Source organism: Tauraco erythrolophus, chromosome 2 (genome assembly GCF_009769465.1).
Source record: "Tauraco erythrolophus isolate bTauEry1 chromosome 2, bTauEry1.pri, whole genome shotgun sequence".
Lineage (NCBI taxonomy): Eukaryota > Metazoa > Chordata > Aves > Musophagiformes > Musophagidae > Tauraco > Tauraco erythrolophus.
This window is the reverse complement of record NC_141466.1, coordinates 128,916,429-128,943,795: the sequence shown is the minus strand read 5'-3', so window position 1 is coordinate 128,943,795 and position 27,367 is coordinate 128,916,429. Positions and strand designations below refer to the sequence as shown.

At 37.4% G+C, this 27,367-nt stretch overlaps 1 protein-coding gene across 1 annotated transcript in view; it reads right to left on the bottom strand.

Moving 5' to 3' along the window:
• The window catches only part of USP34 (ubiquitin specific peptidase 34), a 139,590-nt gene that overhangs the window by 6,629 nt on the left and 105,594 nt on the right, over positions 1-27,367 (bottom strand). The window contains exons 49-74 of the mRNA XM_086631894.1: positions 26,983-27,155; positions 26,240-26,393; positions 24,710-24,788; positions 23,131-23,184; positions 22,941-23,036; positions 21,164-21,231; positions 20,996-21,071; positions 20,847-20,894; positions 20,007-20,138; positions 18,469-18,549; positions 17,196-17,281; positions 15,874-16,042; positions 15,715-15,789; positions 14,973-15,124; positions 14,502-14,550; positions 14,292-14,396; positions 14,124-14,168; positions 12,592-12,696; positions 10,002-10,149; positions 8,356-8,990; positions 7,509-7,666; positions 6,160-6,238; positions 2,863-2,989; positions 2,406-2,513; positions 1,256-1,360; positions 1,007-1,131 (exon numbers count right to left, since the gene is read on the bottom strand). Of these exons, the coding sequence (XP_086488020.1) occupies positions 1,007-1,131; positions 1,256-1,360; positions 2,406-2,513; positions 2,863-2,989; positions 6,160-6,238; positions 7,509-7,666; positions 8,356-8,990; positions 10,002-10,149; positions 12,592-12,696; positions 14,124-14,168; positions 14,292-14,396; positions 14,502-14,550; positions 14,973-15,124; positions 15,715-15,789; positions 15,874-16,042; positions 17,196-17,281; positions 18,469-18,549; positions 20,007-20,138; positions 20,847-20,894; positions 20,996-21,071; positions 21,164-21,231; positions 22,941-23,036; positions 23,131-23,184; positions 24,710-24,788; positions 26,240-26,393; positions 26,983-27,155 (3,232 nt within the window). The remainder of the gene's footprint in view (positions 1-1,006; positions 1,132-1,255; positions 1,361-2,405; positions 2,514-2,862; positions 2,990-6,159; positions 6,239-7,508; positions 7,667-8,355; positions 8,991-10,001; positions 10,150-12,591; positions 12,697-14,123; positions 14,169-14,291; positions 14,397-14,501; positions 14,551-14,972; positions 15,125-15,714; positions 15,790-15,873; positions 16,043-17,195; positions 17,282-18,468; positions 18,550-20,006; positions 20,139-20,846; positions 20,895-20,995; positions 21,072-21,163; positions 21,232-22,940; positions 23,037-23,130; positions 23,185-24,709; positions 24,789-26,239; positions 26,394-26,982; positions 27,156-27,367) is intronic.

The following is a 27,367-nucleotide window of genomic DNA, read 5'->3' as shown; positions in this document are numbered from 1 at the left end:
AATTCCTTCACCGATAAGAATCCCCTATGACAGGACTCGGAGTTAGCACAGGGGGAGGACCACAGAATCTGTGTGGACAAAGCATCTTGAAGAACCACAGTTACTGTACAGCAAGTAACCAGTTTTCCTTCTTCAAATGATTGTCCATACATATTCCTTTTCGGGTGGGATTCACCTTACCTGACTTTAGCTATCTAAAATCTAGTCATTTCACTGTTCCCTGCAGTCAGTGGACAGAGAGACAGACTCCTCCAGAGGAAGAGTCACCTCACCTGGACTCAGGTGTCTCGGACACGAAGGAGGGTGATCATTTGTCTCCTTCCGAGGTAACTGTTTATCGCCTGTCACCACAGGAAGAGCTGGACACTGACCTTTTAGATAGGCAAAGTCATGTGAGCTGAATCCCACCGCTGCTGCAACTGTGATAACGGGACGTGGCAAGTGACTACGAAGTAGCCCCACCGAAGCTGGCATCCCATCAGGAAGCCCACAGAAGGGAAAATGGAAAGTAAAAGCCTTAAAGCCCTAGACAGCATTTCAGGTACAGGTATTTTACCCAAACAATCAGCAGATGATGCCTCAGCCCCGCTGGAACGGACTCTAATGAAACCTGGACGATCTATTTAGCTGTCTGGTAATAAATCTGGACATACTTCGAAACCCATCCGGACAATCCCCGGGGCAGTTCCTGAATTTTCTTTATAAATGCCACAAACAGATTGGACGATGATAAAAATCTGTGGTTTGTTTTTTTTTATCTGAACACAAGGTTCAAACCCTTATCATGTCTAGAATATGAAGGTGTGTATCACCAAGGGCGGGGAAACGGTGCTTCTGGAGTGCACATCTAGAATGGAGTATATGAGGACAACACATCTTGAAGAAGAATTCTGCTTTGTTTACAAAGAAAACGTAGATGCGTTACGCTACTGGATTCTTGTCAGACTTTTATCCGAAGGGAAAACAACGGAGAAGCAGCTATTTGTAAGACCATACATTTACATACCTTGCTGGCTTCCACCATGGTGGGCAAGAGGCACATGTTAAGTTCGGGACGTGGAGGACGAATATTGCTTTTTCCCCCTATTAATTTCAAATTTTCACGACATGGAAAATAAGGTCCAAGAGACACTGTAGTATAAGTTAGGATAAAATAGGGATATATTAAAAAGGTCAATATTTGACATCAGCAAGGAACACGAGAGAGTAATAACAGTGTAAGAGAACTTCAAAATACAATCACTGAAATACCTACTTGGGATATTACTGTGGTGGTATGTACAATGATTGTGCTGTAGAAATGGAACCAGAGTATGTAGGAAATCATGAGGACTTAAAAGTACAAGCTCCTTGAGGACATCTACAAACAAAAAGTTGTTGTTGCTATTACACATTGTTATTTCTTAACAGCAAACAGTTTAACTTAAGGCTCATGCATTTGCAAACCCTCTTTCATACCACTTCTGCTGCACTTCGCGTGCCCCGTGGAGGTGGGCTCTACTGTGAATGGCACGGAAAGTGAACACCCCTGAATCCACCAAGATTCCCTTCACCTCTACCACTGGGAGAAAACCTGCTCAGTGGTAGATCAACCACCAGTGAGAGGGGTGTCAGAAAGTAGAAGCTCAATAAAATTACCCTCTTTCTTTCTTCTTAAATATAGCAGGTTTGATGCCTGGAAAACGTCAACCAGCAGCAGTCAGGAGGACAACGAGAAAGACACTCAAAATAAGGGGGAAATGCATTCAAATCACACCAAAAAAAAGTAATTTGGAGACAGTTTTAGGCCTTGGGCAGCATGCATAAAAATGCAGATTATATCCATTAAATAACATTTAAAAAATTAGATGAGAAAAACTTTTTGAAATAGGTCTTCTAAAGCAAGAGAGACACTTACATAATGTCCACGCCTACAATTTTAAAAAGCAAATCCATGCAACTGTACAAGCTGTTGAAGCTTTGCTTTTGCTATTACACCTTTGACGAATGGATCGCAAAAACGAACACGAAAAGCCGTTGGTCAGACTGCCTTGGTCACCACGCATCCTTCATGTTTGTATTTTAAGGTAAGATTTGGGATTGGATTCTAAACTCTCTGACACCTGAATTCAGGAGTTATTCCTTCATCAGGTGGCAAACTGGTCACTGAAAACGAAGGCTGACTTTTGTGCAGACAGCCTGCACGCCTGGGGAAGTAGGAATATTAATTTGAACCGGACACACCAGGAATTATTTAGGACGGGAACAATGGCACTACTGATGTATTGAGGACGGTAATATGAGCAATCCCAGTCTCCAGAGTTACCCAGTATCTTTTGCACTTGCGAAAACGGAGTTTAAATCTCCAAGCAGGTACCTGCACAGAACAGGCCCTTCCTGACTGCGGTTACGCTGCCACGACTTACCAATACAAGCGTTGCGGAGTTCGGGAGGGCTGTAGGAATTCAGCAGAGTTAAGAGCTTATGGGCAAACTCAATTCGCTCCTGCCACTGAATGAGAGCTTGCTTCACATCTGCAAACGCGAAACACAGAGACATCTGTTCCGTTCCATCCTCAAAAGCTCTTCAAATAAAGCACAGCATTTTGCTGCTGCTGAATCTCTTTTTTCTCTGACATGATTTTAATCGATCTGGAAATCTATTAAATCTCACTGGTCTGTTGCTATTAAATTTCCTTATCTGCTTTTGTATTAAGTCAATAAATTTAATAAATAACAATTTAATAACTTAATAATCTTATATCCTACTGTATGGAAAGTTTTTAAACAGAGATAATACGCAAGATAAACCACTAAGGTTTTGGGTCATGAAAAATTAACAAACAGACAACAGGCATAATCCATTGAAGAGTTATAATCGAACCTTTTCTTTGAAGATATGGACGTGTTGACTTCAGAACCGAAAGGAAAATAGACAGAAGTTCTACCAGGTCTCCAGTCACATGGCAAGCCGTGGCCTCATGGTACATCATGTGCAACGTGTTAAAGGACTACAATGAAAAAATGGCAAAATGTTACGTTGCCAAATGAACACTGGTTATCTCTTCTATTTCTATCCTGCAGATGCACTTTTCGTATGTGCTCTATGCTCAAACAAGATGTATCAAAATAGACTGTGCCAGATGTCACCACAGAATTTCTCAAAGACGATGACATTTAAAAAGAGAATAAATCTGTGTACAAAATTCTTATGTTTACTAAAAGATCTGGAGGGGGGAAGGCGGGGGAATGGGACAGGAAGGGAGCAGGAAAGAGAGGGAACACACGAACAACCAGGTATCTTCTGTCTAACCAAGTCTAACTGCCGACCTGGACGCCTGGTTCTGGTAACCATGAACTACAGGTAGTCATGTGTGGGGGGTTAAACTGAAACCTGCCTTTGGCCAAAAGGCTGATTTTTGCTCTTCTCACTTAACCCAAAACCCAGAGTCTTACTAAATTTTTATCATGTGCACGCCAGAGGGAAACTTAATTTGTAAAATTTATTACAACATTAACCCCTCTACAAGCAGCCAGCACCCACCTCAACTCAAGAAATGAGCACTGTTGTGAGCACACCTCATGTAGTTTATGGAGGGAGACATTTAAAAACAGCCTTGATTTGTTTTCAAGGTAAAAGCTTTGTATTAGTGGCCCAAAATAATTACAGAGTTTTCACACGTTCATCTAAAACCCAGTAAGCAAAGTGTAATTGGAGACACGGTATTTTTATTTACCTGTAATCCCAATCTTTCCATGCCAACATACAAAGTGATGTTAGAGATGCACAAAGACAGACACGGGTGTGTGAATTTGGGGAAAAACCACACCATTAATATAGATGCTAGTCATTTTTCAAAGTGCTGCTTTAGGACATACGCTATATGATTGCACATCAGATGAATTACTTCTCCTTTTATAACTCAAATACCTTGTAGGCATCTGTGATTTATAGAAATATTGGGAAGGAAAAGCAATTCATTTCTGAACCGCAAAAATCCTAGCACAAGATGTAAGAAAAGACATTTAATTTGCTGGGATGTTTTAAAGATACAGAAACAGTAACCTCATTCCCTGTAATGCAAAATCGTGATATGCCATTTTTATATTATGGTGAAGATAAAATATACGTGGCCAACCCTGCTAAGCAGTAAACTCTTCTGGATGTGACAACTCCTCGATGCAGCATTTTTCGCCACACAAAACAGTTCCAGTGAACGAGTGAAAATATAAGGCCTGGTGATTTCAGCCATAAAGCAACTCAGCTAAAGGCTGAACATCAGTTTTATTTGATTTCTAGCCATGTTTTACAGAGGACAAATTGCATTTCATATTACACATTCTTTGTAAACTTCACTGTCCATTGTTAGTGTGGATCAGTGTTAACTGGAGCTGTTAAACAAGTTTTTTTTATACATCTGTACATATGTGTGTATCTATACCACACTATACGGGTTCAGTGTATGAATGAAGCTGTAGCTCGGTTCCCAACTGTTCAGCCCAAGACACTGAATGTAAGGCAGCTACCCACAGCTAATCAAAGGGCTTACTCTTACACAAACTCATGAAAACTCAATTTTCAAACAGTACTGCAGTGGCTTAATTTTTATTTTTCTAAACGATTTTGCAATTCCAGCTTTTTCTATCACACTTTTGTCCTAGAAAATACAAACTAGTGATATTCAAAAAGTTAAAGAGAATTTTTTGTATAAACCATATGAAAATGGCGTTGGAATCAACCTCAGTGCATCATGTGGTCCATCCATGTGCCTTAAGGCAGACTAAATATCTTTATATCCTTGACAGATGTCTCCTCAAAGTCCTCCCGATGACTTCCAGTTGTGCTGGCTGACACCTTCTGAAGCCATCTATTCCAGTATCCCATTTACTGTACAGCTACAACTACCTCCTATCCACTTGTCTTGCCCCATGGATTTTTACCAGTCTATTATCCCTCCCTGAATACATCATTCCACATAGGCCAAGAATGAATTTCATCTTATTTTTACACTTTCTCCAACACATCCAGCCAATCTGGATTTTTATTCTTGTTCTCCCAAGGACCGAGCATCTCTCCCCATTCTGCATTGCCAGTATATTTAATAAACACACATTCTTGTCCATCAACTCAATAATGGAAGTGTTGAATAGAATCCAAGATCTTACATCCATCTTAAATATATATACTTATATATATATTTATAAATATATATATTTATATATAATATAAATATATAAATATCCATTTGCAACTGGAATACACTATATGCGCTCCAGAAATGCATTTAAGGTTCAGTTTAATCAGAAAAAAATCTAGTTTGTGTGTTCTTCAACCATTCCCCCTCTTGCAAACAAAAGCACAACAGGGAGGAAAGACAGAGAGAATTGCCTCAGAAGCGCCTGAGAAGCGTTCAGAAATATTAATCTCCGTCACGTCCGAGCATCCTGTAAGCTATTTCCACAAGTTAACCTGTTGCCTTCTTAACTAGCAACAACTGTGTGACTGTGCCCAGCCATTCACCCACAGCTGATCTGTAAGAGAACGACACCAAAAAAGCACAAACTCGTTCCTCTCAACATGATCCGTTGGTGGCTTTCCCGCTGTCTTGAGAAGCAGGCAAACGTTTTCCTGATATTCTTTTTGCTACTATTCAGGATGAGGGGGGAAGTACCTATGTGAAGAACACCAAGGCTGATTTCTTACTACTCATGACCTCTCACTAGCTGCAACTTTTTCTGTAGACCTGATTTACTCTCCATTATGAACCTGAGAGCCACTGTATCTATATCCTTGAGATGGGATATAGGAGATGACACATCACCCTTTACTTCTTGCTCCCCTTTCCTATTTAGCTACAGCCTTTTATAGTTAGTCTACCAAATCGCTGTTATCAACTACCTTGTTTTCTTTATCCTGCATTAAGATTTGTATTGCCTCAAATTTACTCACTTAATCTCCTACATTATCATTTCGGCACACAAAATATCTGGTAAATATTTTTTTGTCCTTCCTATGATCATTAGATTTTAAGGTTTTACGTGTATGCCAGTGCTTAATCAACATATTTCATATGAAACCGTATTAAAACAATTTAAAGCAAACACATTGTCAGGAGGAAGTGATGACTTGATAATAAAGTAAGGTGTTTATTATATTGTAATTAAATAACAAAGTCTTTACCTCAGTCATCAGAATCAATCCTCTGTTAAACACAACAAGAAGTCTGTCTTCATCAGATTCTAATAATATTCTGAAGGCACTAGGAAAAAAATCCAAACATTGACAACACTGAAAAATACATATTTTCATAATTCATACAAATGCTTAAAATTGTTGTGCTCACGCTGTATTTTGGAAAACAATCACAGAAGAACATAGAAACCCCAAAAGAACATAATTATTCTCTTCATTTTCCCCCCTACTTTTTAATTTAAAAATGTCTCTGATGTAAACTGCCTTTATGTCAACTTTATGTTATCGAAAGTAATTTATGAACAACCTTTACAGAAGTATTTCCCAAATAACGTCTGCAAAAATGCTAAAAACTGAGGAGAATAATGCACTTCAAAAGCCAGAAGCTGACGCCTGTCAAATGATACATTTAAAGCGGCCAGTTGGGCACGTGTGGACGTCGAAATGCATAAAACCACTTCTACCAGAGCATTTTATGCGCGCAGCAGGGCGGAAAATAAACGATGATGCACAACTAATGAACCGCTCCTCTCAACAGAGAGATGCTTCATAGAATCTTACAATTCTACTGCTTCCCAAGTTTTTGGGAAAATCTGGTTGTGCTCTATGACAGGTGACTGCGTGCAAACCCTGCGAGTAACACGGGTCGTTTTCCCTTTTCACAGGAGTGTTCCAACGCCTCACCAGTTGCACTTAACCCTCCCACACCTGTCCTAGGTACACAAGCGAGTTCCAGTTACGCGGAAATACCCAAGCAACAATTTCAGATGTGCCACTAGGACAGACCAGAAATGAAGAACTATTTGAAGATGCGATATGATACAATAAAACTCTGTCCACAGGCAGCATTTCTAAAAAACATTTCTGCCCAAGAATAACAAATGTCAGCAACAGCAGCTGAAATTACTGCTTTGCCAATCTGGACTAATCATGAGAATGGGATTTCAGGTTAAATGCTGAGTTAGACCATGGGTTGATTTGGTTTTAGGTTTTTTTCAAGGGTTCTACTAATTCAATTTTGTCATGGTGCTTCTTTTTGAACCCTGACAATATACATCTTGGTTTACACCTGTTTATTGTGAAATATTTGCTTAGTTTCTGAGCTTTTTAGATGATGGAACATTCTAAAATGAATTACATTTACAAACAATGGGTTTTGGGAAAAAAGAAGAAGTTACAGTTGTAACATTCTGGTTGATTACTTCTGAATAAAAGCATCCACCAAAAAAGTTTTTCTCCAAATAAGAACACTCATTTTTACTGTACTTCACATTTGGTAAAACACAGTTCTTTAAACAGGATTAGATTATTACACTACAGCTTCACTACTAACGTACCTTATTAACGTGGTCCAACAAGACCGTCCGTCCAAGCAGCGCAGGTAACAGCTTATGGTTGTTTTCTTAAATTGCTTTATGTCTTCTATCTCTTCCTCTCTCATGTCTGGTCTCTGAGCTACAAACAGCTGCATGAGGTTAAACAGCTCTTCTACTGCCTAAAACACACAAAAACAGTAGGTTAGAGTCACCTCTCTCAGTATGTGATGGTTTGTATCTTCTTATCAGTATTGCTTACCCTGTGTTACTTCTACTAGGTCATACACAGAACAAATACGTGTAAGCGAATTTAGACAGCAATGCATACAGCTCATTACTACAGAGAAAGAGAAAAGAATCTGGAAATCCTGATCCATCTGACCAAACTTCCTGGCTTTCCTTGAGGAATGTAGGGTCATCTTCTGCAGCACGGGTATGGGCATTCTCCGATGATAATATTTATATTCAAAGAAGAAACTCACTGGGAATTCTGCCAACTTAGTGTGTTAGAACCCAACACGCTTTCTTGAGACCACCATTAAAGGCTATTTATTCCCTGTTTCTCATGACCAGGCCAGCGTACAAAATTAACAAGGAACTGTGGAAACACCAGTGTCTGCTTCCAGAAAAAAACATCTGCTCTCCAACTGCTACACAGAAAGAAGGAAAATCCAAAACAATCCCCCCACAAAGTGCAGCAATCAGATCTAAATGCATTAGTAATTACTTATGCTGGGAAATCAAAAGGTAATACTTGCACCACTGGGTACATGAAATAAGTCTTTTCATCTCTTTCATTAAAAGAGACGTTTCGTAAGAGAGGAAATACTAACAAGGAAACGATATTTTCTGGTCTCAATCTACTTACTCCTGGGTACTGACTGGCATGTGGCGTGAGATTCTTGAAGGCCCACTGGATATTCTGGTGAGAAGCCAGCTGCCTGGTGAAGGCCGGGGACTGCTCACAGCAGAGGCGCAGGATGCCGTAGTAGGCGGGCAGCATCCCGCGGTTGAAGAGCACCACGTCCTGATCGTCATGGTCCGCGAGGATGTAGTTGAAGGCAATGTTCTTGGTCACCACGGGGTTCTGCACAATAAGGCGCACGTTCTCCGGACAGTCGACGCACACGTTATACCAAAACGACAGCAACGCCTGTTTGTTGTGGTTGGTGGCTATAGCCGGCTCAGAAAGTTTAGGCTGGAAAAGGTTCCACAAGTCCATGAAATAAGTGGAAAACATGAGTTTCTCAGTTTTTGAGATCAAACAGTATGTCATGAAACTGAAGTAGGGCACGAGTTTTGTAGTGCCGTGGACAGCAGCATCGACATACAGCTTTGCTCTCGAAAGAAGGCCGAGGAGCACGTTGTAGACTTGATGAAGAACTACCGTAGTATCCGGGCTGAGAGGCAGATCGCGTGTAGGGATGTGCAAAGAGCGGGTCGATCGGAACATCTGGCGGAAGGAATTGCTTGGAATAAGCGACACCAAGAGATAGGCTGCAGCTTCAAATAAAAAAAAATAAAATTGTTACACCATTGAAAATGACATACATTCTTAACAGCCACTTCAAGAGAAGCTAAATTACACCGTATGTTCCATTTACAGATCTCAAAGCATTTTATAGAATCTGGTATCACTATATTCACACTAGAGATGCAAAGGAAAATCAGAGTGGGTAAGACAAGCACAAAGCATGTTAAAAGTGGTGTTGAGATTTGCTTTCAGGCCTCTTCACCCTAAGCTCCCGTCTGCTGCTTGGTTCTAAACCAATGCATCCCATCACAGAAATACAAACTCTGATGTTTTCTATGACTAAATTGTCTACTGCTTGATCAAGACATCACTACCTCTTCAGAGCCGTTTACAACTGGAGTCTCTTGCAAAGCTGTACCTCCAGTTCCACATCTCCCTCAACCACAGAAAACGTACGAAAGTTCAGTGTGGCCTGTTACCGCAGAATCTCCTTTATAAAAAAATTTAGACACAGGAAAGGCTGAAAATATGATCTGGCAATCTGGGAGCGTGATTCCTGGCAGAACGAACTAGAGAGCCAGGACACCCTGGAGTTGGGGAGAGGCACAGGCTGCTTCTCCTTCATATACAAGTTCAAAGGACTCAACTGAAGATTATTCTGTGAGGGGTGAAAGAAGAACATGTACTACTCCTTCCTACAGTACAACTATGTGATGGACACTATGGAGAACTTCTTGGATTAGCTCTTTTTCTTCTTTGAGTTTTCCTGGATCTTGTACGTTAACGTCGTAAGATAAAGAACCTACTAACGTATCACTCAAGTCACGCAATCAGAACAGCGTTTTCATCAAAACCAGGCAGTATGGCCTGATGAGGCACCACAGTTGTACTAGTATTTTAAAATACAGTATTTCTAAAACAATTGGAACAGGAAGAAAAGACAAGCACAAGAGCATGTATTTCATTTGTGACAACAACAGCCCATGCATAGTAATTCGCTACAACAGAAGAATAACTTTCTTCAACTTAAATTAACTTACAAGTTCTCACTCTAGGATAGTTGTGTGCCAGAAGAAAACGTTCCACCCAGTTTTCCATATTTTGCAGCACCCAGCTGTGAGCTAGTTTATTTCGAGGTGTTTGCACAGCCAGCCAATCCAGGCACTGAGACGGGTTGTATTCAATGACCTGAAAGAAGAGTGGAAAAATCAAAAAGAATACATTAACCTTGATACTAGGTACTGTTTGTATTAAAAAAACCCCTAAAAATAACTACTAAGACTCTCAAAATATTTTTTCAAAATCACTAGGGCTATCAAAAAGCACCTACAAGGCTGAGCAGCTCTGGCAGGCAAAGAAAACCCTTATTAAAATTTCACTGGTTTGCGCTCCTGAATCTTATTCAGAGCTTTTGAAAGTTCAATCCAAGCCCAGGAAATTACTCTACACATCCTTTCTGTATACTTCGAGAGATTTAAAAGTTGAAATGTTAAGGATGTAGAAAACTAAACAACCTTGTCTTTATAAACAAATAAATATTTTTTTTTTTTAAAAAAAAGCTAACACAAAACCTTAACACTGAATCAGTACTTTTACACAAGTTATATCAAAACATAAACGGTATGTTCGTACAGCTTCATGCTAAGGGTGGCTATTATGTTTTTTATGAATATGCAATTTCAAGGAATAAATTCATCTTGTGCTTTTCAAAGGTACTGGAAAGCCTGTGGAGTGCTGTTGCGCAGTTATCAAAGCCTGACAGATAATAAGGAGAAAATGTAGCTTCCTGTGCCTTTCTGGTTCTGGGTAGGTAAAAACTTGTTGATGTATTATTAGGTCAATAAACGCAGTTGGCTCATTTGCTAGTTTTTAAAAACTGTTTTCTTTTTATCTTGAGGTCCAGGTGCCTCAACAAGGAAAAAGGAACTCCATCTACCTAAGGAACCACAGGCAGTAACTGAATTGCTGAAGCTGTTCCCAACTACTCTGTTCCACCTGACGACTATGAGCAGCTGACATGACCAGAACTCTGCTTATAAAATTTTAATCTCCATTTTAAAATAAACACATTAAGAACAATCTCCTCTCTTTTTTTAGAAATGACAAATTGATCTGTCAAGTTTCCTTCATAATAGCTGGAGGGTATCTCCAAGAAAGAGACTATATCATTGTTCACTGTCTTCATGGCTCAATCACTTCTTAATGCCTTCTAGAAACTGCAGTGGCTGCACAAGTAGGTTCTACGCCTGAAATCTTGTCTGTCTGTGCATTAACTACTGGGCCTCTCATCCCTGCCTGCACAGTTTGTAACTCTAAATCATCAAATGTGTCAACAAGGTCAGGATAATCCTGCTGGCAACACCAGAGTTCGAAACGAGGACTTCGGCTGCTAAAAGCCTGGCTTTCCCAGAGAAACCTGTCACCGACTTGATGCTCTGCAGGTCCCCTTTGTGCAGTAAGAACAAGGAGGTAAATAAAAAAAGAAGACAGCTCATCAAATTACATGCCTCTTCGTGGCTACTGACCGAAGCACGGAGCACAGGTACTTCATGCCACAATCTGCGCGTTGTCAAAAACTCTGGTGGAAAGGTTTCCTTATTACTGAGAGAAATTCACAATTTACTGCTTCCCTGGATACAGAGAGCAGCTGGATGTGACCCTTGACCTTAAGACCCACTGTCTGAACCCTCTTTACCTGAGGTACAGCATTTACACCTAATCCACATTCAGATCAGACACCTAGCGAATGCCTGGCATACACTTTCCCACACCACCTCGTGGTTCCTACCCTGTAACTGCTCCTAACCAGGAGTAAAATACTTCTGAGCAGCAATCCATGTTCTCTCCCACAGTGCTTCAGCGGGTAAGGCAGGTCTGTGTTTTACCAGAGGTCTCAGTTTGCCCCAGTAACAACCTTTTACAAACCCCAGCCCCACTTTCTAAAGAGTATTAAAGGGAATGAAAGTTTGACAGCTTGTCCTCAGCAGTCTTCAGGCTGGACACACTGTTCGTAGTCATAAAGACACTAAATGATACTGGGAGCTCAAACAGGAGTTTCTCAAAGTGAAAGCTTTAATTCCTCATCTATTGCTCAGATCAAGGAATTTATCCCTGTGCCAACTTGGTTAAGTCTCTTTCTCGCTTTAGAAACGCGAGCAAGAATGCTCCTGTGCCACAGCCATTATCCTCTTGATTCAATTAAGCACCATCTTATGGGCTGAAAATCTTAATGAGTATTTTACAGAGAACAAAAAATGTCTAACGAATAGTCAAAGAACCAGTACGTAATGGACAAAAAAACCCCTAACAAACAGGGGTTGCAAAAGGGTAACTGAGAAAAATAAGGGCAATTTGCCTAGAAGCAGCATTCCAGACCCTTATTATGAATCAATTAATTTCTCATTAAACTAAAATTTAAAGTTAAACTGAAATACCAGTTCAGCAGAATGCTGTTAAAATAACATTAAAAGTTAGAGCAGAACTTTTAAGTGTCTATTAGCTGTTCCTGTTTATTTGGAAAAGAAATAGTCATGCAGCAGGATGACAATGAAATGTAAAATCTTTTCATAAACATAAAAGAATGAACAAGAGAAAGACAATTTAGCTTCTGTTTTCTTTTACATGTTGTACCTCCCATATCCTCTGCAGAATGTAAGAAGCAAAGGGTGGCATTCCTGGAGGTCCACCAGCAAATTCCATTAGCATGGTCAGCAATTTGAAAAAAGGATTGGCTGCCTGTAATGCATAAAAATAAAAGTATCCTTTTGATCTATTTCATTTAATCCACTAATTTTTTGAGAGACTTAAAAAAATTCCCAAACATTTGCATGAAAACATATTTCTATGAACTTCTGACATGAACATTTATATTAGTTTTAATCCCTTATTATTTAATCTGTAAATAATCCACACACACATATATATATTTTAATTCTACTGTATCCATACATGGATACAGTAGAATTAAGCCACTTTTTATAGCTAGTGCAAGGCAACATGATCATACTAGATAGGAGCAGTCAGGTAGAAATATATAGTTACAAGGAAATAACAGTACACGTCTGACAGTCAGACATTCTGAACAAAGAGGGTGAAAAAAAAAATAAAATCAAGCTGTAGAGTCTTGAAGAATTCATCCATTTATCCTGATTTAAATGTATAGAAGATTTCACTATCTCAGAGAAGCTATTTTTTTTATGGATTTGCATAATACGTAACATGGATCCTGAAAAGCACATCCAGAAGCATCACATTTTGCAGGTTTACACTGATGCTTATTGTTAGCATACTGTTTTCCTCTGAAACCACCACCGTTTCTGCTCTAACGTGTTGGATGTAATATGAATTTTCTCTTTTTTTTTTAAGCTTGCTAAGACTCATCCATGTTCTAACAACAAAACGGTTCCTACTATCATTATATATTTTGCACCTCAGCAAAAATGTCTCTGGTGCACGCATGTATGTGTAAAGCACAAAAAGCACAGAAATGTAGCCAGTGTTAGCACGACAGGAGGGAAGCAGACTGTCATCTGATAGTGCCCATTCTATCACACAAAGCAAAGCTGTCGTGAGAATGATTTAGTACGTGCTTCTTTTCCAACCATGATCATGCCTCCTCTGCTAGACATGCCCTCAATTTTTCCTGATTTTTTTTCCTTTTCTGACAGCGGTATACAAGAACGTCCTTGTGTGAGCATCCACGTCTCCACTCTGTATATATTTTTCATGTGGAATCCATCTGGAACTCAGTACTTTTTTTTATTACCAGGGCAGGAATTTATTCTGACTGAGAAATGTGTTGGCATGCACAGAACTGCAGAATAGTGCCCCACAACTTGAACAACCAGACGTTAATTACATTGTCTCCACTTATTCTAGCATACATGGTTTATTGTTACTAATTTTTTAAAAAATTCTCGTAGTGGAGAATCTAGAAATACGTTACTTGGCTTTGAATAAAACTTCCATCTTAAGCTGCATACCGGATTACTGCTTTAGAAAACTTTAATACACAGTGCAGTTAGACTTCATTTAACGTCACAAAAACTTCCATGGATCACCTTCCATGCAAGATTTTTGATTAGCAAAGGATTACTGAAGTAATTTAAAACAGAAAAATATTAATACAAATTATTTAATATACAGGTAGTATGTTTACATACCTCAGGAGTCAACTTTGCTATAGATGTGAAAAGCATGGACACAATCTTAAAAACAAAACAAACAAAACTCACTTAGACTTGTGCTTATTCAGTTAAAATAATAAAAATCATCCCATTACACTTATCTAACAAGATTTTCAACAAACAGCTATAGCTTCTGATACCTACATGTTCTGCAAGTCGATTATTGTACCGACACAAACTGAAAATGAGATTGCAAGTCTGCCTGATGTTGATACCATCACGGATATGTTGAAACAAAAAAGGAAAACCCTGCAACAAATAATAAGATATGAGTGTACTGTCTAAAATCACATATGTACAGGCACATAGGCGCATTTCTTTTGAGGCTTATACAGTCATATTTAAATAAATTACCTTTCCTCCTGTTAATGCTGCCATGTCATTTTGTGACAAAGTCAAATGCCTAAAATACAAAAAAACCTTTATCATTTCAGTTCAGTGATTACTAAGTAAGGTTAAGCAGAAATACAGGACTGTGACTGTTAGTTTATGATTTTCAGTATCACGATATACAAGAGAAAATAAAAGTACTGACATAAAACTGAATAAAATTAATAAGTATTTTGTACTTAGACCAAATAAAAAAAGCAATTCAAACGTGGGCAACTGAATGCGTTTAAGGATTTAGCCTGAGTCTTTTTGTTGGTCAACAATGACAAAACATTTATCTTTTCAATGGTTAAAAACATAATGGGCCCATATACAAGCTCATTTATGCTGTTAAAAAAGCCCACAAACCCGCCTGCCCCCAAACTCGTAAAATCTCCAACTCCTTTCTGAGCTAGCTGAGATTAGAATTAACTTTGCTTTTTCAGAAGCTCTTGCCTTTCTGAGCGAGACTGTTCAACCAGAAGTGCAATGAGAGCAATCATCTTTTCAAGCGCAGCAGGCCTGTATTTTTCTTCTGCTAAAGACAGTATATCTTCCTCTTCCTCCTCTTCCTCCCCTTCTTCCTCAGAAAGTACTTCAACCTGTGGCTGAAGGGAAAAAAAAGGCAACTTCAACGTGGACATTTTGAACCTTCACTTCAAAGAGTCTTCACATGGTTTTGCGTATATTCTGTCCTCTCTTTTAATTAATTTAATTAATTTTAATTAATTCCAAACAACTTAATGACCTCACATGAATCCAATCAGGTAAATACCTCGTCACTTGGTTTTCACATTGAAGCACTCATTCTGCATAAGCTAATTTTGCATATTTACAAATGCAAAAGCTAGGCTGACTGAAGTCACTACATAGCCTGATATCGTGGTCTATTAAATAAAAAGAGCAAATTTAAAAGCTTAAGTTGTACAACAAGATTAAGTAATTAGTTGTTATCATTAATAGCATGATGAGGGCAACTTTAATTGCTTCTACTTAATATTAATTTCTATACTAAATTGAAAATTCTGGTTTATAACATAGCCAATTCAGCATCTTTTTAAAATATCATATTCGCTTAAACATTGAAAAAAATGGTATGAGTGAAGCAATTTTCATGTAACAGCTGGAAGATGGTTCAAGAGATGCGTATGTAAAACATGAAAGGCTATTTCTTGTTATACAAGATATTCAAACTTACATTTTCAGGTCCTTTAGTTCCCATGTAGAAATGGACCATTGTAGATATGGCTTGCAGTGAAAGCAAGAACTGGCTCTGAAACATGTACATATTGAATTACTTGAAAATACATCCATGCATATGCACACCTAATTCCCAAAGCTACCAGGCTATACTTACTTCCTCTTCTCCCATTTTGGCAAACTCGTAAAGAAAGGCAAAGTATTCCGTGAGATGTTTACTGTGAGGCTTAACACCGTGCTCCATAATTGACAAGAGCGTCTTCACAAAGCGCGTTACACAAGAGCGACTGCCAATGTCTTCCACGGGACCGTCCATGTCATCCGAACTGAAAAGAAAAATCCAATTCAAATATGTCACATAATGCACGGAGCATAAAATCATCTTGAACCAGTAAAAAAAAATAAATAAATTCAGAAAAACTTACAGTTTTCTACTCTGTCCTACTATCATACTCAGATCTTTAACACTTTCTTTGATGCCAGGGATGGCCTAGACAACAACACGGCTCCAAGCGAGGAAGCATTTGTCACTCGAAACATTAAAGGTTAACAAAATTAGTATTCTCATCAGGAAAAGAATTCTTTAAAAAACAGTATTTGGGATCTGCTACTTCAAATCATATTCTTGATTTGCATGTGAAATTTCCTGAGTTTCGAGGGAGAATGCTGTTGTAGCAAATTTGACTGTGGAACAAAGGACAGGCAGTCTCCTGAACACAGACAACTGAAAGTTGGATCTTATCACTGAACAAAACAAGTGATGGAGTCTTTTAGAGTAAGGCTTCCAGAGAAAATTAAATTCTATTTTTTGCTATGAAAACTGTATCTTCATGTCCTGAATTTTGTTATGGCAGCATAGTTACTACAAACTCTGCCATTTTTTCTCTGGAAAAAAAGTTATTATCAGGATGAGAAGCTTAACCCAAGAGATGAAAGGAAAAATACTGTCGACTTCTTCTCATTATGTATCAAAAAGAATAAATATTTCTTAATTGGAGACAAAGTGACAGTTTTCTTGATAATTAGCAGAACAAAAGAGAATGAAAAAGTTTTCTTTCCTACTTTTTGACAAAAACTGATTTAGCAATATGACACAGGACTAGACTCCCATCTCCAACCTCTTTTACTGGCTATGCAAATTAAGATTTGCACCTGTACGCCTCTGGATTCAATTTACAATCAGATTCTCACGTATAAGTAGTGAGATTTACACTTTGCAGCATATTGCTGGCAGTGAAAAGAAAGACTATGCTGAAAATCTAGTCTAAGGGAAAAAATGTTTCAAATAATGTATCTTTACATGTGCTTTTCCAAGCACAAGAACATTTTTAAATAAATCAGCGTGTTGGGTAGAACACTAAAGAACAACTAAATCAGTACTATTTTAGGTTTACAAGACCATTTTGAATAGTTCATTAAACTAAAGTGGCCACTGTAACACATGCAATATTCAGAAGTTTTCAGGTGGTGTTATTTTACCAGTCTTCCATTCCCGGCTGGAGATAAAGATGTGCATGCACTGGCCTCAGCCTCTGTATCACATGAATACACAAACGCTGGAACATCTGCAAATGCACAAGTAAATGAACTCCACATGTTCATTCTTCTGCATATATGTCAATATGTATTTTCTAAGCAAAGAATATTCTGTCTCCAAGTACTACTTCCAGCCCTGTGTGACTCAAACTCAAGGTTGAGATGCTCACATTCCATTTATTAGTGCACTGACACATCCTATTTTAACAAAACAGTCAAATCTGGTTTTTATAAACAGGTATTACGGAGGGACCTTAAAACCAGCTTTTAATATTTATGTACACTACTGAAACACGACTTACGACTGCTGCTCACAAACACTTTTTATTCTATTTCTGTTTTTGAAAATGTTCAGATATTTTTTACAGACTTTTTCTTTTTTAATTTTGCCCCTGGCTATAGGAATTTATGTGAAAATTTTAAGAAAATTCTTTCCAGTAATTTTAATTTATAAAACATTCATCAAGGATTAGAGCTTTGTCCAAGATGTTTACATAGAGTTCTCCCATGAAATATACTCCTTTAATAATGGTTCCATATACAGAAATACTACTTTAATAATTAAAAAAGTTAAACCAGCTGAAGGGTTCAGATGAGATAAAGGAATTGCTCAAGTTTTCACCCGAACAAACTGCAAAGTATACTTATAAGTGAAACTATTAATAGCATTTGTATCTGTGACTATCCAAATGCTACTAACGTAGGGTTTTCTCAGTTTTAAACATTTCCAGAAAAGGGTATTAACAAAACTTTGTGGCATAATGTTCTAAAATTAAATCTATCTACAAAAGTCAAAGGCAGAAGTTTAGAAGGGAAGCTTTCTGTTAGTACTGAATGTACATAATTGATTATTTTTTATTTTCTGGATGTGTGTCTTGACCCATTATTCCAAATCAGAAGAAAAATATTTTTAATGTAAAGCGTTCAAATTTGTAGAGATCATGTGGGAGTTGTAGAAACCTTAATTTGTATCTATCGTGACATTTTGTGATCCTACAACTACAGCCACTATAGCAATATCGATTTTGTTTCAAACAACAATAATGTTTCCATGGCCAAATATTTTCTCTAAATCATATGCAAGATCAGAAAAGAGTAAGATAATTACAAGTATTAATAAAAACTTTCCAAATCATTGTATGTGCCATAACGACTGTCCATTTGTGTTCACGGGTCAAGCAGTCACCTGACTTAAAAAGGAATGTTTCTCTCTTACCTGTCTCACAATCTGATTGGGACACTTTATTAGAATCTGCATTGGCCACCAATCATCATCAGCCATACGATCCAAAAACCACTGCAGAAGACACATACTTTGTTAGTTTTGTTCCAAACTTGTTCTAGGCCAATCTTCTTTTTGCATGATATTAAAGTCTGAAGAGAAATTGATGTTACTATTATTAAGGAATAGGCAAGTATTAATCCAAGGGAAATCTAAATGTCTTCTGTGCATGACAAGAAAGGAATAAAAATCAATAGCAGTAATCATCAATATAAATTTATATCCAGTATCTTCTTATCCCTGTGCTCTGCAGGCCATTATTCAATTATCTGGAAGGACACGGTTATCCTGAAAAGTGATGTCAACAGAATAAAAAAACGATGCTTACAACGAAGCATAAGCTGAATAATCTTGTAAAATAGGGACAGGCTTAAACAAGAATGTAGTTCCTGAATTACATCTCTTTTGCATTTTAGCATGCGGAAAAACTTTTCTACCACCAGAGACAGAAAACACATAAAAATAACAGAGAATGATTCATTCAAAGGTAGACTCAGCAAATAATACAGCTGAGTATTCTGACTCCACTAATTTTGTTCTATTCACAAGGAAAGACAGTTTCAATTAAAGAATCAAAGTGGTTTTTCTTTTCATTTTAATTGCACCTGAATATTTTTTACGATATTAAATATCTTCACTCATTTTAAGCATCTTAGGACTATATCATACTAATGAAACTTTATTACCCAAATACTGAATGTTACATAACAATTTAACAACCTAGAATTAATTTATAAAAGAACAATGAATTTAATTTATTTGCATTGAAAAAGGTCTAACGCAGGATACAGTAGGCACTTGGGCTCTTGTACACTCAAACTATCACAGAAAGTCTATCACAAACTTTCCTTCAGTACCTCAAAATTGTATTCACCAACACCACAGCGAATGGCTGTGGTTTCTCTGTCCCTCTCCACTCTCCAGACTCTCTTCAAGGCACTGTCCCGAAAAATTTTGTATAAAAAAGCCCAACAACATTCCTCCTTTTTTTTTTTTTTTCTTCTTCTAAGAGTTTTCAGTCTTTCTACACATTGGGTACAAGATCCTCAGCTTCACAAGCAAGGCACTCTATGAATTTGTTTTCAGTTAAGTCTAACATTAGCTGTTCTTCTTCCCCTTCTAAGCACCGCAGCCTTTTATCCCACTGCCCTCTTCCCTTGGATTCCAGTCCCTGCCATTCTAGCCCTTAAATATTAGCCTGTCTTTCCATTTCTCTTGTGTGATTTCATTTAAGCACCTCTTAATTACACAAATCCATATCTAATAATCAAATGAAGAGGTTGTGACACTGTGTGTCTTCTGTTCTAGTGACAAAATGATGTTGGCCTGTGGTCTCACCACAGGCTTCTGAAAATAAAAGTCAAGTCATTCCCCAGAACCTGCATTATTCAGAGAGGATGAATTTCATCTCATAGTGCACAAATATGCCAAATACAGTACTTCATAGTCCAAAATATTCCAGGGATACGAACCTCCAGGAAAGTTAAACAATATATAGAAAGTTGGTTTGTACTTTGCTGAGTTCCTAAGTCACTTACTTCACAAGCTGCCTGACTGTTATTAAACTGTTTTGTTAACAGTTCAATCCACTGAAGCATTGTAGGCTGTAAAAAGAAATACAGAAAAAACTATAACTTAAAATAATAAATTGCAATTTTACTTTTAAACATTTCTAAACAGTAATTTAGAACACTGAACCCTAAGAATACAGTTAGAAACACTAAACACTTCATAAACTAGCAGTTGTACCTACAAAAAGTAACAGTACAGACGTTGAAAATAATGCAAGTAGTACCTGAACATTTGGACTAATCGTCCAATTACACATCGTTACATATTCTTACTCATCCCAGACAATCTAGAATTAGTAGCATTATGCCACTATCGATGAGAAAGAAGTAAAATCTGACTGAGAATAAAGATGTTTCAGACAGAATGGAACTTTCTCGTTGTTCATGCTAATACCTAAAAATTTATGAGCACAAGTGTTGCTCAGTGGTGGACTCTCCCCTCTACATCAGACTTCAACGAGTGCTTGTTAAGATCCAAATCATCCAGGAATTTTCAAATGGAAAGAACACTGATCTGTTGCTCCTGATGCATTGCTGAGGCAAAGTAGGCTAAAAACAGAACCTGCATTTTTTTGATTGTGCAGTGTTTACTATAAATGTTTTAAATGACACTCTTTAAACACTGTATCATCTATGGTACTTAACACATCTCTAAATTGCATTATTAAGTGAAAAATACAGACACACTTTTCATTATATTCATGCAGTTACTCAGCGAGAATTTACAAGTAAATGGAATACCTTTTCCTTTGAATGAATAAATGTCTCTAGTACAAAGGAAGTGCTTAACTGGAAAAAAAAATATTGCACCATTAATTATAGAATGCCTGAATTAAAATGTAAACAAGGTAAAATTTAAAATAAGCACGACACGCTTTTGACATACTTACCTTTGCTGTCATGAGGGAAACTGCTTTTGGATCTGGTAGTGTGCTTGGGATGCTACTACACAACTGCCACATAAACCTAGAGTCAGTAATTTTATTTGTTAATTAAAATAAATAATGAAAATCTGCAAGAAGAAAAGAAGCATTAATATTACATTTTTTAAGAAAAACTTACCCAAATATGTATGTTCAAAAATGTTCTTGTCTTGAAGAAACTGCATGTTATCATGCCATATCCACTGAAGAAAAAATGCTAACATCAGATACAAGAAAGCAGTTTATTTCACTACATAAGCACCATTTTAAGAATTTTTAAACGCCTGCCATGGCTAAGAAGATAAATTTTTTTCTTATTAAAAACTATTTCTGGAAACATTTTCTTTGTTTTAAAGGATTGGCTCAAAGTTGTTTTATTCATGCTACAGTGAATAACAGTTTTGCCTCCCATACGACTGCAGAACAGAGTTCTGAACTTTCTCCTCTTTCTGTGATCTCATTTTCACAACTTCCTTACTCACATTTTTTGGCTGAAATTTTGCGAGCTGGTCCAACACATTAAAAAAGAACCACAGTTTAAGACCATGTTTTGATGTCTGTAATAGTGTAATCACTTAAAATCCAAAAAAAAGTGTTCAAGGCCAGGTTGGATGAGGCTTTGAGCAACCTGGGGTAATGGAGGGTGTCCCTGCCCATGGCAGGGGGGTTGGAACTAGATGATCTTTAAGGTCCCTTCCAACCCTAACCATTCTGTGATTCTATGAAAAACTCTCTAAACACAGTTTCATTAATTGAGATCAGCTGGACTTTCCAGCAGCCTAGCTGGGTGTGTCTAAAGGTTGAACTTCTGACCCACAGCCTGATGAGCTCTGTGAACTTTTGACAAATTCTTAGAGAGTAAGATTTGACACTCCATCTTTAACCAGAGAAGAATTTCATGCCAGGCCCCCTATTCGTCTCTCCAAAATGACATTTTGGACTATATTTGTTTGTAGCATTTTTCACATAGTTTAAAAGTTTAACTCTGATATAATTATTAAGACTGAGAAGGGCAAAAAGTACGATCTGATTTGCTGGCTAGGGACAAAGAGTCTTTTTAAGTTAAGAACCTAACATGTGACAGATGATAAAGCAATACCTCTGGCCAGAGGGAGCAGGGAAACTGGCTTTTCAGGTGACAAAAAAGGGAGAAGAGTATCTTATAAATCCCATATTGGGGATATATCTAGCTCAGGAAGATCTCTAGTGAAATATTCTGCTCCTGTGCACTGCCTTTTCCAATTCTTCAGGCTCAAATAGTATCTTTATATAAACAGTCAGGTATCCTAAGAGCCACCCTTACCACTGAGGAGAATAAGGAGCAGTTACCAAGTTCTGTTTCCTCTGTGCCCTTTACTAACACTTGGGCTACTCTCGACCATGGGGAGGAAGGGATCCTTTTCTTAGTCCCCATCAGAAACGCAAACAGCCACAATGTTATATTGCTTTCACTTAATTTCACAACCCACTAGCAAAAGCACAAACACCTGAAACTATTATGTTATTCTGTTCCCATCAAAGCAGGAAGTTGTTGAGGAACTGAAGGATGAAAAGGATGGTGGTTAATGTAAATGCTTCCTGTAATATTCTAACTCTTCAGAAAATGTTGATAAGCACTCACAAAAAACAAACAAACAGTGGTCTACCATTTTTTACAAATATGAAGCAGTGATTCAGACATCTGAATTAAAAAATAAAGGACAGAATGAGAAAATGTCTAAAATTTACATACAGAGAAATCTTAATTTACTTCCTATCATGTAGCACACTCCTAAGGAAGACAGCTAAGTGAAAGGAATTTCATCTTATTGATTTAAATTATATCTGCTTTCCTATGTTTATTCAGATTCCTAATTTGTTTAGTATTTCCTATAGTATTTTAAAATCGGTGTTAAAACAAATCAACTTGTACCTCCAGCAATTCTGACGAAACATCAAATTTGTAGTCTTTGCCATTTTCCTCCTCTGGTTCCATCCGTTTATAAAACAGCATGTAAGCACTGTGTGTCTTTAAGAAAAAAACATCTGTATAATTTTTGCTTTGAGAGATACATCATGAAAGTAGAAATATAATCATACAACAAGTGTTTGAAGAGAAATACCTTTTCAAAGGAGAAGTCCATAAATTTATCAGTAACAGAATCGTAAGTTTTTGTCTGTCAAGAAGAAAGTAAAACCATTAATTACAAGCTTTTTTAATAGCCTGGTTATTGACAGTTTTGAGATAAATGTGCAAGCAAACTCTATTTCAGGACATTTACAGAGAGGCTGCCGACAACTTATTTCTTGCTCAAAGTAGTCGTCTTTCTTTTTTTCTTCTACAGTGGTCTATTCTGATTTTTCAGAGTTGCTGTACAATATTGTGACCTGTATCTCATGCAATTTCCTGTCTCATCCATCTCTTTGACGCCTCTTCATTTTAGGTACCTAAAGGTATTAAATCCATTTGCCAAACAAATTTTTTTATTTCTGCACATTCTCTTTATCAGACAAGAGGATTTTTCTTATTTACAGGACTGTTTTAGTTAAGACACTGTGTTATTAATAATGTGCTTTATATAAAGATATATAATTATAAAAAATATAAAAAATTATCAATTTAAGCATAACCTGAGTGTCATTCAACAGTTATTTGTATTAGTACTGTGAAAAAATACTAATATTTATGTCAAAGAGTGGTGGGCCGACCCAAAAGACAAAGCTGATACCGTATTAAAAAACCTTGCACTACTGAAAGCAAACAAACATCAGCTTAAGAAATTTTATCTTCTTACAATAAAAGCAACAAGCAAAACTATTTAAACCTGTAGATCCATTAGCTTGAAAAATCCCTTACTAATATCAGCTCAAACTTTCCTGTTGAACAGCAGCATGGCTGTGCACAGATCTGATGGGTTTTAGTTCAGTTCTGTCACCAATGAAAAAAGATCTGTCCGTAAGAGGTTCACAGACCAGCATCTGGAAATTACTGACACAAGGCATAGACAAAGACCAAAAAGCCCTGGTTTTGCAGAACAGGCACAGGCTTGAAGTAATTATTCCTTCAGTCAACAGTCTGAGCAACACAGCCACCCAAGCAAAGGATTCCTAAATCAGTTGCATACTCACTTTTTGATAAGTAAATAAAAAATACGATGATAAAAAACCAGATATAGTGAAGAAATACCTTTTCTTTGGAGAGAGACTTCACTAATTCATTTTGATTCATTAGTAATACCTATGCTATACTTCTGACACCTGTCTCTTAAAACTCCATAAAAAATACCTGGATTCATTTTCACAAATTAAATAATATGATAGTTGGTACAGGAGAAATTCAGATCCTTCTCCTTTATCGGCTTAACTTCTGTTCTACAGAAAGTGTATAAAAACTAGAAAGCTTGCATCACCAGCTTGCAAGCAGTCTCACTTAGCTAAGTCTTTCACCCCTCAAAGGAGGGGGAGACCCTTTGAAGAGATCGATGGTGGAAGAACAGCTACCTACATGAACACAAGACAAAGTATCACCTGCACAACAAGGACTTCAGAAGTTTAATAAAACCCGGCTAACGCTTCTAACTGTTTCACATGCATTCACAACAGATGGCAGACCAAAAGTGAACACTGTGGAATCCTTCATGAAAGCCTTCGAAACAGATATGGTAATGGTTGAACATGACAAAAATGAAAGTCGCAACTTACAGTCATTTCTCCACCAAAACATTCTGAAGCAAGTTGGGCAGAATCAAACGGTTTTACTTCAGCATCATTGAAAAGGTACCTGTAAAACAACAAGCTTTTGAAAAAACTGCTGTTTGTCTTTAAGGGCAAATAAAGCACAACAAGCACTTAAAATGATTCTTCAGATTTAAGTATTCCTATTAATTTCTAATGTCTTGTTCGAATCACAGCAAACTAAAAACTGATCCCCAAAGTGATTTCCTTTCAGTAAGACCCAGAAGTCAGCCTCTTAACAGTTCTTGGCTTTATTTTGTATCAAGAGACACATTATCTTCCTCCTGTTTCCAGCCTGACTCTGCTACAGGTAGAGTTTTAATGCAGCCAAGATGATCTGCCTTTTCCTTTTCAATCTGAGTAAAAGGGAAATCAAAATTAAAAAGAGGAGAATCATTCCATATAACAGTAGAACTGGAACTGGAAGGAGGCAGAGAAGGTGGGACACTTATGGCTTCCCTTTGGAGACTGGACTGGGTCACAAGTTGGCACTGTTTCAAAAATGCTCTAGCTAGCTATTCTAGAGAACAGGAGTAGAGGAAATCTTGTCTCCTATCGAGGGCCTCAGTTGAGAACTTGAGATATAACTTCCAGAAATGACGGGCAGAGAGTGTTTTTTCCCTGCTTTGTGTCACCTAGCAAGACTCTCCTCCTTTCTATGCCCATGTCTCATCCCTTTCCCGGGCTACTTTTCCCAACTTTTTCTTCTTCACAACCATGACATGTCCAATGTATGCAGAAGTTTCCAAATTAGAAGTGGGATGTCATAGTTCAAAAAAAAAAAAAGTAAAAATCATTATTTAAAAAATAAAAAAATGCATAGCATTTATTCATCTCTGTCTTATGTGTAAGAAGATCCTGTCTCTCTTTTTAATCTTCGAAAGGAAGGGACAGGAAAATAAATGTTGTCAAATATTCCAGTACGTCACTGTAAATTGCATCTAGGAGGAGCTGGCCCATAGGAAAAGATCACTAGTTAGGTAAATTTAAAGATCAGAATAGATTTAGATAACTTGGATATTGTAACATCATTTCTGCCACACAAGATGCAGTGAGTTTAAAGGAAAGAAAAATTCAAATTGAATTTCACTGAAAACGGACAAAATGAAAAGGACCGAATTCCACAATCATAAACGTAGCTGTATGCTCCACAAAGGGAACAACAGGATTTCATGAAGGACAATCTATTAAATCTCAGTATTCATTTCTACAGATAGAACAGTCATTGATATCCACACCAAGAAAGAAGCCTGGCTGTAACGTGAGGCCACCACGTCATTCTGCTGCCCCTGTGTCCGAGGCCCTCCACAACTGTCACAGCTACAACAAACCCGTATGTTAATAAATTAATATACTGACATCTACCACATTCCAACACCTGGTGCTTTTGAGGGGAACTTAGAGCACGTATCTCCTATACAACTGCATCCAACGAACTCAACAAGTTTTAGCTATTTAAACACAAGGAATTACAAAATGTTATTTTGCTTAACTCACCATTTGTTGTTTTTGTAAGCATGAGGATTGACTATATCTCTGATGAAACTGTAGTAATGTCCACCGTCTGCTGTTCCTGTATGAACTGTTACGCCTATCAGATCATATTCATAACTTTCAGTTTCTTTCAAATATTCACCATCTTCCTTAAAACCTGAAATAATTTAATACAATATTTAATCGCTATTTCCTGAACACCTGAACTTCAATATTACACATTTCCTGAAGCTGCACTTAATTTTTTTTTTCAGCATTCCACAATGATGACAGCCAGAAGCTCCATACCCAGAATAAGCAGCATAGATCCCAAATCTTGTGAAACAATTACAGCTTTTTTTTTTGCAAAGCATCACTACTGAAGAGATTGGGACTAATAACTAAGTTATTTCAAGTTAGCACATCTTATTTATGAGGGCAGTTAGTCAGTCATTTGCTGAAGTTCAAGTATTATCCTGCAAAATCAAAATAGGCCAGTGACAAACTGTATGTAACTATTCGTAATTTCTCTCACGCTTTAAAAACTAATTTAAAAATAATTCAAATTGAACAGTATAGGAAAAGAAAAATAACTGGCTGTTTTTCTCATATTAAATAAAATATCTGACTTCGGGAATACAGGGTGATTAAAATTTATGTTTGATTTTATGGTCTTAAAATCACTCATTGTTTGCATATGTTACGTATACAGAAAGCGGTACGCAGATGAAAGAAAAAGTCTGTTGAATTCATTTTATGAGGCATACCTTCTTTTCTGTCATTTTTTCCCATGAGGAAATCTTCAGTGTAAGGTGTCATATCCAAACGTAAAGGGAATGAAAAATGCGTATTGACTTTCTCCTTCATCATGGTTACCATATTAAACGTGTATCTCATTGTGTTGAAGCTTAAGATACGAGGTAGTTTTTTAAAACACGCCCTGAAGGATTAGAAATAATCATGATTTACAAAAACTTAGTAGGTAGAATTGTATTTTCACAAAGATTTTAAATACATTTATTGCAAACATAAAATTGGAAATCTGTTGCTAAGTCACATAAGTTCAGCTATCGTAACGCCCTAGAGCAGGGCAGCCCAACTGGCAGCAGCAAAGTCAAATTTAGCCTGTTGAACAATTCCATTTAGCTGATC